Source organism: Meriones unguiculatus, chromosome 3 (genome assembly GCF_030254825.1).
Source record: "Meriones unguiculatus strain TT.TT164.6M chromosome 3, Bangor_MerUng_6.1, whole genome shotgun sequence".
NCBI lineage: Eukaryota > Metazoa > Chordata > Mammalia > Rodentia > Muridae > Meriones > Meriones unguiculatus.
The window spans coordinates 39877048-39890207 of NC_083351.1; the positions used below are offsets into that span (position 1 = coordinate 39877048).

Genomic DNA, 13160 nt, shown 5'->3' on the forward strand with positions numbered 1-13160 from the left:
ATTGAGGGCTTGACTGTTTTACCTCAGCATCTAGTTGAAGTTATTCTTTTAAAAATTCCTTTGTCTTCTTTATCTATTTGCTATTTACCTATCATAGTACCTACCACTTCTCTTTTTGTCTTGAATCATCTGCCACCTGCCTGTGTTAGTGCTTCAGGAATTCTGTAAAGATGAACACAGTTGGATGACTTAAAACAACAGGAATGTAGCCTCTAATAGTTTAGGAAGCCTTTTCCCTCTCTCCCCGCACAAAAAAGAGGTCTGAAATGCAGGTGTCAGTGGGCTTGTCTCTGAGGAAGAAACTGTTTCATGCTTCCCTCCTTAGCTATTGGCTTGTGTCTGTATCCCCCAAACTCCACCTCTGCCAACACATGGACCTCTTCCCTTTAAGCCTGTATACTTGGACTCCTCATAATGCTACTACCCATTGGGTTTAGAGCCCACTGTGGCCTCTTCTAAATTACTCTTTCGAAGACTCCTTTTGAAAATATGGTCAAAGCCCTAAGTTCTAAGCAGACATGAATTTGTGGGATGCTGTTCAATTCAGTGCATTACCGGTATCTGTCCTGCTTTAGTTTCTTACCTTACCCATGCTTAGACTCTGGTTTCTTGAAAAAAAAATTATATATTTTTTTCATACAGTACTTTCTGATCATGGTTTCCTCTTCCTTAGTTCCTCCCAGATCCTCCCCACCTCCCCAACTTTATAATTTCTTTCTCTTTAGAAAAGAAACAAATATGTAAAAAACCCACTAATAACAACAATAGTAATTATAATGCATCAAAGAAAAAGAACAGGAAACACACACACACACACATGCACACACACACACACATACACACCTTAATAGCACAAAATTGGAAACCATAATATACAAGCAAAAGACCAGTAAGATGAAAAGTGCCCACAGATAGCAATATGACACACAGACAAACCTACAAAAGTATCACTGACTTCATTTTGTATTGGCCATCTACTGCTGGGCATGAGACATACCCTTAAGTATGGTTTATATACCCAGTGAAACTCAGTAAGAGAGAAAGAATATTTTCTCTGCAAGCTGTTGTCAGTTGGAGATAGCTTCCTGAGAGGGATGGGAGCTGGTGTCTGCTTCCCCTCTCCACATTGGGACCCCATCTGCCTTGAACCTGTGCGGGCCCCGTGCATGCTGCCAAAGTCTCTGAGTTCTTGTTGACCCTTATCTCTTTTCAGGCATATTGTTAAGTTTCTTTGATTTATCTACTTGACTTCTTGAGTGCCTGCTTTACTCGAAGACAATCAAAATCCAAGACGCATTCTCACCCTTAGAGTTCTTATGATTTAGTAGAGGTACATTAAAAATACTCTGATCGTAATTATGTTTAAAGCATGACCAATAATATAGCCCACATGGAAGGTGAGCATTATTGATGTGGGCTTGCTCCTCAGTTGTGATGAGAATTCTCTGACAAGGGCTGGAGATGTTGGGGAAGGCTAAGTGAGCACAGGGTCAGGAGGCCCCTTGGAAATCTGTGTACCTGCAGCTCAGTTCTCCAGTGGATTTCAAATTTCTCTGAAAAAATAAACTCTATTAAAATTACGTTTAAGGTCATAATGTTTGTGTTATTATTGTGCTATTAAATGATAGAAGATACATGAGATCATAAAGGGAGGTATGATTTATATTGGTCAGTCTCTGTTGGGATTTGAAAAGAGAGATACTATCTGTGAGTTTATTCTCTTGTTGACTCTTCTGTTTATTTTTCTGAAGCACTGGGATCAAATCAAAGGCCTTGGACATGCTACACAGGTTCTATTCTACTGAAACTACATCTGCAGTCCCTTAGCTGGGACTTTGTATTATGAAGGAATTAGCTGAGCAAATGTCAATGGAGAAGAGCATTTGAGGGGGAAGAGACAATAGTAGGTTTAGGGAATCCAAGGCAGGAAAGCCATGGTTTTATCTTCCTTCTAAAATAAACATCATGGTACAGGTGTGATGAACCAGAAAGTGGTATGAGAGAGGGCTGAGATCTGAGCAAGGGCAGGTACCACAGGACATGCCAATGATTTTGTCCCAGGAAAGATGGCTGCCAAACAGAAAAATGAACTGCCATGTGGAAGTCAACTAAAGGAAGGCAGGTGCAAAACAAACCTGTTAGCAGCCATTTGTAGTGAGCCAGGTAAGGGATGACAGCTTGGACAGAGTGATGGTGCTGGAGATGACAATAGGTAGGCATATTTGGGACCTATTTTGTAAAAGATATGGCTTGTTTATGGATGTAAAAGGTGGACATGTGAGGCAGTCAGCATCTCTGCCAGTCTGTGGAATGTATGGCTAGGTGCGCAGAAGTACCACCAGAATGCAAAGCCCCGGAGGAAAAGCAGGGTGAAGAGGGAGCATTAAGGCATTGGTTTCTGACAAGTGAAATTTGAGATGCCTGCAGGATATTCAAGAGGAGATGTCAAACAAAAAGGCAGAGATGCACTCTGTTGGGAGTTCTTGCCAAATAGAGGCTATTTGAGCAATTATTGGCTTTAGATGTGTTTTCTTCCTTTTTAATGTCAGGATGGCCTTGTACTTGTTTATTTGGCTCTTCCTTTTAGAGTATTTGGGCCATGGCAGTGGCTACAGTTTCCAGTCTCCTATTTTAGTCATCCAAATTGGGTCTTATTTTACAAACTTGTTTTTAATTACACTGTAAAGACACAGCCTTTCGAGAAAAAGGAAAAAAAATTGACTATTTGCGTGCCTTAATCCAGTCACATAGCAACTCTGGCTGTTAGTTTTTGTTTGTTTGTTTGTTTGTTTGTTTGTTTTTTTTTTAAAAGAAGAACAGCAGTACTGACTGTTTTAAGTTTTGAAAACTTATGATCCTATAATTTGACAATTACTAGTTGGAGCATGTCTAAATTTTAAACTGACAAAGGGCTTATAAGTCAACACTCACTATTGGGGATGTAGCAATGTTTTGAGTTAGATTTTAAGACATGTTACAAAATCCACACCAGAACCATCAATTCAAGGTTAAAGCAAACACTATTTATGTTAGTCCCAGATATCCTTGCTACAATTTAGGAACATGTCTTCCATACTTACAGATTTTCCAGGATTGTAAAAAAAAAAAGTAGAAATTTAGATTTTTTTATCTGTCAAAATAAAATCACATTGAACTTTAAAACAAACATGTGTCACTGAACGGTATTATAGGAATGGACATTTTTCAAGCAAATCCAGGGATCAACATGTCATGGCTTATCCTGCTACATTATTGATCTGGAGGCACAACTAACATCATGACCTTAAAGTTCAGGGGAAAGCTATCCAGAGCAACAGTGTCACTAGTCTTTCCATACCTCAGTGACAGCAAAGCTTCTCTTTCCACAGGGAACCACCTTGTACCACTTGTCATGAAGCACGTCCATAAACCCGTGAGACTTGTATTGACTGATGAGCTCAGATATATTAGAAGTCAGTGGAGAGTTGGGAGGGAGACCAATGCCGTATCCTAGAAGAAAATGCAATCTTTTATGAGTTCTTCATACCGATCTGAGAGGTGACCACCACACTTGTGTTATATTGCCTCAGGATCAGGTCACAAGGGTATGGTGAATCTGTGTTATGCTTCCCTCAAAGAGCTCCAGAAGGCACTCAGACACAGTTACCCTTGAGTCAGCTGTACCTCTGAGAAGATTCAATGAGTCTGATTCTGAAAAGTAGAGGATGTACAGGTGTATTAGTAAAACATTTAAAAATGTTCTGTGCTTCTCTTTGGAGTTTTTTTTTTTTTTAAAGTAGGTTTCAGATTCCCTAGCCATCTTTCCCAGTAAATGGTATGTGGTAGTCAATCTCAGTTGTCAACTTCGTGGGACTGAGAAGTGCTAGAAGATTAGGAGAGTGCACCACTCTGTATGTTTGTGAAGGTATATCTAGGGAGCATTAATTGGGGAAGACTTTTCAATCTATTAACATGGGGGAAGAAATAGAAGAGTTTATTTTGACAGCAAGGAAACAGAAGGGCATAAGAGAGGGGGGCATGTTAAATATATAGCTCCCATAGTGCACCTCTCAAAAATACTGTCCTTTTGTGAATTCATCAAAGGATCATCCATTGATTAGGTCAGAGCCTTCAGGAGCCAACCATTTCTGGCATAACTGGCAAGGAAGCCCCCAACATAAGAACTGATAGAGGATATTGTATATTCAAATCACAATACCACTTGAACGTATAATACACTATGAAAAGTAAAAGAGCCACAGGACTTATAATAACTAACTTTAATTGTCAAAAAAGTGGCAATGTCAAATGTTGGAGAGGATAGGAAAATAAGAATGCATATTGATGTGATTACTCTTAAAAATAATTTGGTGACATTTTGCATAGTTGAATGATTATATTAAGACCTAAGAACATTTCCAAACAACTCCTCCACAAGTACATCAGGAAATGTGGCTAAGAAGACTGTTCATAACCACAAAACTTGGAAAGAACCCAAATGCTGTTTGACAAAGTCATGAGTAAATAAATTAAGGAATAATTTCATGATTGGGATATTACATAACTGAGACATATGCATTAGAGATGAACAGAATGCTATATGCACAATTCTTAGCAATATGCTACTTGGGAAAATGCCATTCCTCCAAACCTATGGCATAAATTTATTTTGTACATATAGAAACACTCATGGTAAAATAATGTACCTGGTAAAATAATACACATGTGTGGATGAAACTACATTTAGAAAAAAAAATCAAGGATATTATAACTTAGATATCCAAGATGGCAGTAATGCTAGACATAAGGAAGCAGGAGAAGGGATACAGAAAAAGAACAAAGATGAGTGTAGTTGTTAGAGTTTTATTAATCACCTTAGACTGTATTCTTACACTGTCTGGCTCCATGGCTTTCCTAACTGTTAACACACTGCTAATCTCTTTGAGGAGCCATGTGAAGGAGGCTAATTAACAACATCTTGTTCTTAGTTATTAGATCTCACAGTCAAAAAGATTTTTCTTTTTGCCCTCAAGATGATTGAGGGAGACAAATTAAAAATGCAGTTAGTTCCCTTTTCACAGATAAAGACTAAAAGGCTGTCAAAGATTCAAAGATACTTAATGAGACAAATACCTGCTCTAATTATTTCACTTTACAACTCAATTCCAAAGGTATTTGTTTTTGTTCTTTTTTTTTTAACTGCAGATACACAAATCCCTTTTAAAGATATGAAACTCATGATGTGGAGTAGACATTTGTAGTACCAAACAGTTTTTGAGTTTTAAAGAATCATATATTTAGTTTTTGTGATAATTTTGTTTCTTAAGAATGCAGCATCAAGAAGATGATGACAATGTCAAAAGCATAATTTGGACTTTCTGTTCAAACAACTATTATGAGAGCCTGCTTTGTGACTGGTGGTTTTTATATGAAAGTGAGACTGATGATAATAGAATTTAAATGGGTTGCTGATGTTTTCATTAAGTAGCACTTTGTATACTAATGACTATGATTTTTAAAAGGATTTATTTTTGTTGAATTATTTTTTGTGCATTATGAATACCTGCATGTATTAAATGTGCCATGTTTGTACCTGGTGCCCAAGTAAGCCAGAATAAGGCACCAGATCTCCTGGATCTGTAGGTACCAGTGGTTGTGAAACACCTGATGTGGGCGGTGAGAACTAAACACAGGTTTTCTGCAAGAGCAGCAAGTGCTCTTCACAGTTGAATCATCTTTCCGGCCCACGGGCAGCTTTTCTAAGGAAGGTTTGATTTTCTGATAATTCAGTTTTCCAAATATGTTTTCAGTCTTTATTACCAGACTGGGAATAATACAAGGCCCTGTATCATAATCTTCACTAATCTATCGACGCTCTTCTAGTCATCCATTTCTCTGTTCACTCATCAAACACTTTATTGAGTAAATGGGTACTGTGTGAAGTGGTCCATATATGTTAGTGAGGAGACATATTAACAGTTAACTGCATGAAGCTAATTTCATTACAATTGAGACAGGCATTGAGAAGGAGAAGAAAAAGGGCGTTAGGAACAGTGTGGGGGAGGATTTGAGACTGTGCGAAGGAAATGGGCTAAGGATAATTAGCCTGGGTTAACTTTGCTGAATATTAATGCATTTTCCTCACTGAAGCAATAACTTTCAACAACTTCTAACATTTATCAAGGACTTTCTATATTGCTCCCAAGTACTGATCTTTAATAGTAGCATATTTTACCCCACAGTGCAAATTATGCATTAGAAATAAAATTTGACTATTTGTGATATCACAGTTCAGTCAAATTACTCTGGGATTCTGACAATAATAAAGCTTACAATATTCCAAGTTTTCTGTGTGTCCCGAATGTTCCCCACAGGTGGATCCATGAGAGAGTATGTATTACCTGAAGAGACTTGAATTTTGAATGATTAAACTGACAAAATGACAATCAGTTGCCAGCAAAACTAATGTTTGAAAGTAGGTCTGCTTGATTCTAAAAATCATATACAAAACAAGTCAAGAGATTACTTGATCCATTTCCTTTAATTCTCTGTAAGCCTATTCTTTGTAACCATGTGGATGCCATCCTCCCCAGATCAGTAATTAATTTATTAAGAAACTAGTCTTAGAGCTGGAGTGGCCAGCAGCAAGGGCACTCACTGCTCTCCCAGTGGCCCTTCCAGCACTCATATTGGGACGTTCATGACAGCTTGTAACTTCAACTCTAGGGGATTCAATGCTCTCTTCTAGTTTCTATGTGGATCCTTCTATATACAGCAAATACTCACAAGGCACACATACACAAATAGGTAAAAAAATAACTCAATCTTCAAAGGTATGTTTTCATTAGCCAAAAATATTCTTCAGAAAACATACCTTTGAAGATTGGGTTATTTTGCCTATAAACTTAGCAATAAGTTCTGTAGAGAACATAGGAGGGCTGGAGAGATGGCTCAGCCATTAAAGGCTAAGCTTACAACCAAAAATACAAGAGAATAGAGAAATAGCCCTACGGTATGTCAGAAAACTAACTAGAAAGGGCTCTCACTAATTACAAAATTTCTCATAAAGATCCCCTCAAAGCTGATAATTTCAACCCACATCAATGTAATAATGGAAAGGTAGTTTTCATTTTTTTAATTTGGAAAACATTCATTTTGTACATTTTTTAAATTTTATTTTATTAATTACACTTTATTCACTTTGTATCCCCCATAAGCCCCTCCCTCCTCCCCTCCCAGTCCCACCCTCTCCTTTCCCCTCCCTCTTTTCATGCATGCCCCTCCCCAAGTCCACTGATAGGGGAGGTTCTCCTCTCCTTCCTTCTGATCTTAGTCTATCAGGTCACATCCAGAGTGGCTGCATTGTCATCTTCTGTGGCCTGGTAAGGCTGCTCCCCCCTCAGGGGGAGGTGATCAAAGAGCAGGCCAATCAGATTATGTCAGAGGCAGTCCCTCTTCCCATTACTATGTAACCCACTTGGACACTGAACTGCCATGGGTTACATCTGTGCAGGGGTTCTAGGTTATCTCCATGCCTGGTATTTGGTTGGAGTCTGAGTCCTTGGGAACATTTTTTATCTGCTCATAAGTTGCAGAAATGTGTAGAATGTTGTGGGGGTGTCTGCACTAAGCTAGAGGCAGATCCTGCCTGTGAGGGGTAAAGTGGCACACCCCACAGCTGAGCAGCATGGTGGAAACCTGCATGACTTTTCTTGGAGAAGAGATAGGTGAGGCATAAACTCAAAACAGGCAATGCATAACAACCAGACTCCATAAAGAGAGCAGAGAACATTTGGGGGGAGTTTAGAGGAAAGAGCAATTACTACTGAATGAAAGGAACACAGAGACATCTTAGATTGATTTTGATAGTGCCTATTTTTCTTTGAAGTAGAGACCAAAATGTATAAGAAAGTTTGAAAATGTGAAATTACAACCTATGATTAAACCTACATATTGTAAGAATATAATTTTGGTACTATAACAATAGCAGTAAGAGTCCCCAAGGAAAGCTATGTTGAAGCTAGAAAGATATTTATAAGAAATTGCTGCCCAGGATATAATGAATATTAAATCATTCTACTCCATCATGCCTCGATTAATTTGCAATGAAAGCTAAAAATAGATTGACATCCTTTTAACTTTTTATTTTAATACGTATACTGGACATTGATGTTTCAATGATTTCTAGCATTAATAATAATTATTAACTAATTAAAACAAGGGAAGAATAGGAAAAATTATGTGTCTGTGAAGGGGGAATTTACTACTATACATAAAAATTCATTTTATTCAGAAACATAAAATAGAAAATCTTGAAAGTTTCATTCCTTTTGTTTCATCAGCCGCTTTTCAAAATTGGTTGTGTTCATTGGTCAAAGAATCCTTATTTTTGAATTGCTGACTGGACTTAGTCAGACTTGCCTAAATTATCATTGGAACTGCAACTTTGCAGTACTGACAAGCCTGAATGTTTGTGGTTGATGGATGAAGCAACTTGGAATCCTTCAACCCTAAAGATGAAGGCATCAGGCAACCTGGAAATTGGATACAGCTTAATAGCCCAAGAGAACAATTTCCCAAATAGAATCCTGATCTTTCACCCATAGATAAGTCAGCTTTACTCACTTAAGAGTGGTGAAAATATACTTTGACTAGCAAATGTATAGTTAGAAATTCATAACTAAAAAGAGTCTTTCCAATATGTGGCTGGAAATAAACATTTTGGAAGTAAGAACTTAAAATCAGTGTTGTTTTTTTTTTTAAAGTCCCAGAAACAAAGAATCCTTCTATTTTGTGTCAGTCCTGGAACACCATGTTTATTATTCTGAGATAATGGTTGGAAGCATATTGGCATAGTCCCAATTTGAAAGATTTATTTAAAAATGGGGTTCCCTTACCTAAAGCATATCAAGTTGGGAAGAGAAATGTCTTGGAGGAGCTGAGATCCATGAAGGATATCCATTAAGGGTAGATTTTTGTCATGTAAAGTTCTCCACGTAATGAATAATCTGAATATTAATAACTTACTGAGTACATCTTGTGTAGTGGGTACGTTTCCACATGCTTACTGAGCTTTCATGACAACTTTGTGCCAGGAGTTCATTTCACATCTTCATTATGCAGATGAGGAGTGGAAGAACAGATTAAGATGTTTGCTAGTGACTGACAGTAATTCTATTTTAATCTAAGGGCTAGACTCCAGAGTTAGTGCTCTAAACGCAGCATTAAATAGTTATTGGAAAGCCAGTAAAAGAGCAGCCCAGAAACAGGCAAAGGCCTTTTTCTGAAAGGTCACAGATCATTACTGTGCAGTTACATTACTTTTTTCTCTGCTTGACCTTTATTGTTAAGTTCTCTGCTAAGTTCAATACATAAATTTGGGACATGTGTTCATTTATCTTAACACTTTCTTTTTTATTTTAAATGTAATTCTTTATAATTTATTTTTTTATTTTATGTGCATTGGTGTTTTGCCTGTATATATGCCTGTATGAGGGTGTTATAGCTCCTGGAACCAGAGTTTCAGACAGTTATGAGCTGCCATGGGTGCTGGGAATTGAACCTGGGTCCTCTGGAAGAACAGTCAGTGCTCTTAATTGCTGAGCCATCTCCCCAACACTTTCCTTTATTCCTTTATTCTCAAGAATATAATATGTCTTTATGCCTCTGATGCACAGTATTTAATTTGACCAAACACTTTCTGCATGGCCTTAAACTGACAATAGATTGAAACAAACCACATATTTATTTATGTTTTGAATATTTCATGTATGTATACAGTATATCTTGATAATATCCACCCCACTTCGCTTTCCAACACCCTTGGGCCTCCTCAATACATCTCTCCCCCAACTTCATGCTCACCCCCTTTTTTTCCTTAGTAATCCAAAAACTGATTATCATTGTTTGTTTGTGCATGCTTATGGTGCCATCTGCTGGGACAAACCAGCCTGCCAGTGGCCCACCCATAAGGGAAAGTGAATTCTCTGCACACTTCAGCAGCCAAGCTTTCCAACAAAGAATGGGGCTTTGCGAGTTCCTCCTCTGTCCATGCTGAGCTGTTGACTGCATTGATCCTGTACAGGTAACCAGAGCTATAGTGAATCAGGGTATGCTAGAGCAATGTCATGCCCAGAAGACAGCATTTCACAGCACTCATCCGCATCCTATCCTCTGGCTCTTAGCTCTTTTGTAGAAAAGAGGTTGACCCCATGAAAGGACTGCAAACTCAAAGTAGACTCATTGTCTCTCTCATTGGCCTTACTTTTACTTTAAAAGTTAAATAAGAGTATAAATGTGAGGTTGAGAGGAGTATTTAGTAATTATCTTAGCTTGTTTGGGCTACTGTAACAAATTTCAAAGACAGCGTACTTATTTCTCATAGTCTTGATTTTTGGAAGTTCAGGAACAACCAGGGGCAGATTCAGTGTCCTGTGCTCATCTCCTTTCTGGTTCATAGATGGCTTCTGGCTGTGTCTTCATGTAGTGAGAAGAACTCAAGAGCTTCCATGGGCCCATTTTACAGGGTACTAATGTTATCTCTCTAAAATCCTCATGATCTATCTAATCATTATCTAATAGCTCCCTAATATCCTTGCAGTAAGGATTAGGTTTCATGTGAGTTTTGGGTGGCTGCAACTTTTCGATTATAGAATCTAGAAGATAGCAGTGCTCACACTACTCAGTGTTGTTGACCCACTGTGTATTCAGCTGGATTCACTAGAGTCTTTTCTCTCCTAAATTCCTGAAATTGCTTACACATGAGAAAGTGTGTGCATTTGAGTTACTGTATTAATAAGTGAACCAGGTACTTATTCAAATTTGAACTGGTGAGTTACATCATTGGAAATATGTCATTTATTACACAATAAGTACATTGTTCTAGATCTCACTGACTGGTGTAGATGGGCACCTGTAATGTTCTTATTTGCCCAGTGGGTGATTGCTGGCCAAGAATTGCTTTAATGACTTTTTTATATGTATGTAATATAGTCCAATAATCAGTTACATGCTTTTATAAAATTAAAAACTATATTTTGTCAAAGATCTTCATGAAAAAATGAAGGGAATGTGTGAAAATGTTTCTCTAAGAAACCCTTGAGATTAACATTGAAAAAAATTGCATTCAAAGCCAGGCATGGTATTGCCTGCACTCCCAGCACTAAGGAAGTAAAGGAGGAAGAGCAAGAATTCAAGTCCAGCTATTACCTAGGTATGATGTTTGAGGTCAGCCTGAACTATATGAGACTCTAATCTCAAAAAAAACCAAATAAAGAACAAGAAATCAACATTAAAAATTATTAGGTCTGTTTTGCTTTCTTGCAATGCATGGAATTAAACTTGAGGCTTTATACATGGTAAACAGGCACTTGCCACTGAACTATACTCCAGCATATTGACTTTCTTTACTAGGCTTTCCCCCACTTAACAGGTAACTTATACATAATACTCTATTGTAGTATTTAGTGTTCCTGGGGAACTTTTGTGTTGAAGGTTTATTCCCCAATGCAGCCTTGTTTTGAGGTAGGGCAGGTGATTGGAGTATGAAAGCCCTGACTTAATGAATGGTTCTGTTCTATTACTCTGTTGGAAAAAGGAGGCCACTGTTTATATTCTCTTATGGATCTATTTTGTACCCTGCTCTGTCCTTTCCTCTCTTGATTTCTGTTTTATGGTCACCATGAAGTGAGCAGGCTTGTTCTACCATATTCTCTTTGCCATAATGTTTTGCCTCAACACAGGCCAAGGAACAATATCCAAGCAACCATGGACTGAACTGTGGGTCCCCCCAAAATATTTCAAGTTGTCTGTCACAGTGATGGAGAGCTGACTGACATATATTCAGTTTAGGCTGTGAACTTGTTAGTGAGGTAAATATTTATGAATTAAAATTTTTTTTTATTAATTACACTTTTTTTTCATTTTGTATCTCCCTATAAGCCCCCCCTCCTCCCCTCCAGATCCCACCCTCTCTCCCCTTTCTGCATGCATGCCCCTCCCCAAGTCCACTGATAGGGGAGGTTCTCCTCTCCTTTCTGATCTTACTCTATCAGTTCTCATCAAAAGTGGCTGCACTGTCCTCTACTGTGGCCTGGTAAGGCTGCTCCCCCCTCAGGGGGAGGTGATCAAAGAGCAGGCCAATCAGATTATGTCAGAGGCAGTCCCTCTTCCCATTACTATGTAACCCACTTGGACACTGAACTGTCATGGGCTACATGTGTGCAGGGGTTCTAGGTTATCTCCATGAGTCCTTTGTTGGAGTATGAGTCTCTGGGAAGTTCCCTGTGTTCAAATCTTCTAGTTCTGTTGCTCTCCTTGTGGAGACCCTGTCCTCTCCAGCTCTTACTATTTCCCACTTCTTACATAAAATTCCATTCACTCTGCCTGACAGTTGGCCATCAGGCTTATGAAATTTTATCATTTGCATTATGTATTAGATACTTTTCCTGTTGCTATGACAAAATACCAGACAAGAAAGCAACTTAGAGAAGGAAGGTTTATTTTTGCCCATCGTTTGAGGGTACAGTTCATTGTGGTGGGAAGTCATGGCAGCAGGAACTTTAAGCAGTCTAGATCCCTAGCCCATGGAATGGTGCTGCTCATGTTCCTGGTGGGTCTTTTTTTCTCAGTGAACCCAGTCTAGATAATCCCTCACAAATATGCCCAGAGCCTTATCTTCTAGGGGATGCTAGGTCCTGTCAAGTTGTAAATCAGTAATGACCATCACACATTTCAGTCTTTCAGAGAGACCAACAGCAATGACCAGGCTCTCTCCACTCCAGTCTTTGTTTGTTTTGATTTTGAGTGTGCCATTTTGTGTTCATTCTCTTTGAGAACAAAGCAATGTCTAGAATGATAGGAACCATGAGACACTTAGTCTTAAGAGCACAGATGGAAACGTAAACCGAAAACCAGTGGGGAGTTAATTGTGTGGCATCTGGCACTGAGGGACAGCAGAGGCAAACAAGCCATTTTACCGCCGCTTTTTGACAAGATGGGGCTGCTCCCTGGAGACAAAGGTGGAAAATAGAGTCCCTCATTCTTGTGTCCTCCGTGAAAGATTTGTTGTTAGCAACCACTAATGGTAGAAGGGACTGCAATTACCCCACACTTCTGGAACATAAATAAAATGTAACAGCTCTCTGTATCTCCAGATACTACATAAAATGGATTTTCCTGTT

The 13160-nt window shown here is 38.5% G+C and overlaps 1 protein-coding gene across 2 annotated transcripts in view; it reads right to left on the bottom strand.

The window, feature by feature from the left end:
* The window catches only part of Grin3a (glutamate ionotropic receptor NMDA type subunit 3A), a 225287-nt gene that overhangs the window by 43035 nt on the left and 169092 nt on the right, over window positions 1–13160 (bottom strand). For both annotated transcript variants that reach the window (XM_021657702.2, XM_060379904.1), the window contains exon 6: window positions 3338–3489. In XM_021657702.2, the coding sequence (XP_021513377.2) occupies window positions 3338–3489 (152 nt within the window). The remainder of the gene's footprint in view (window positions 1–3337; window positions 3490–13160) is intronic.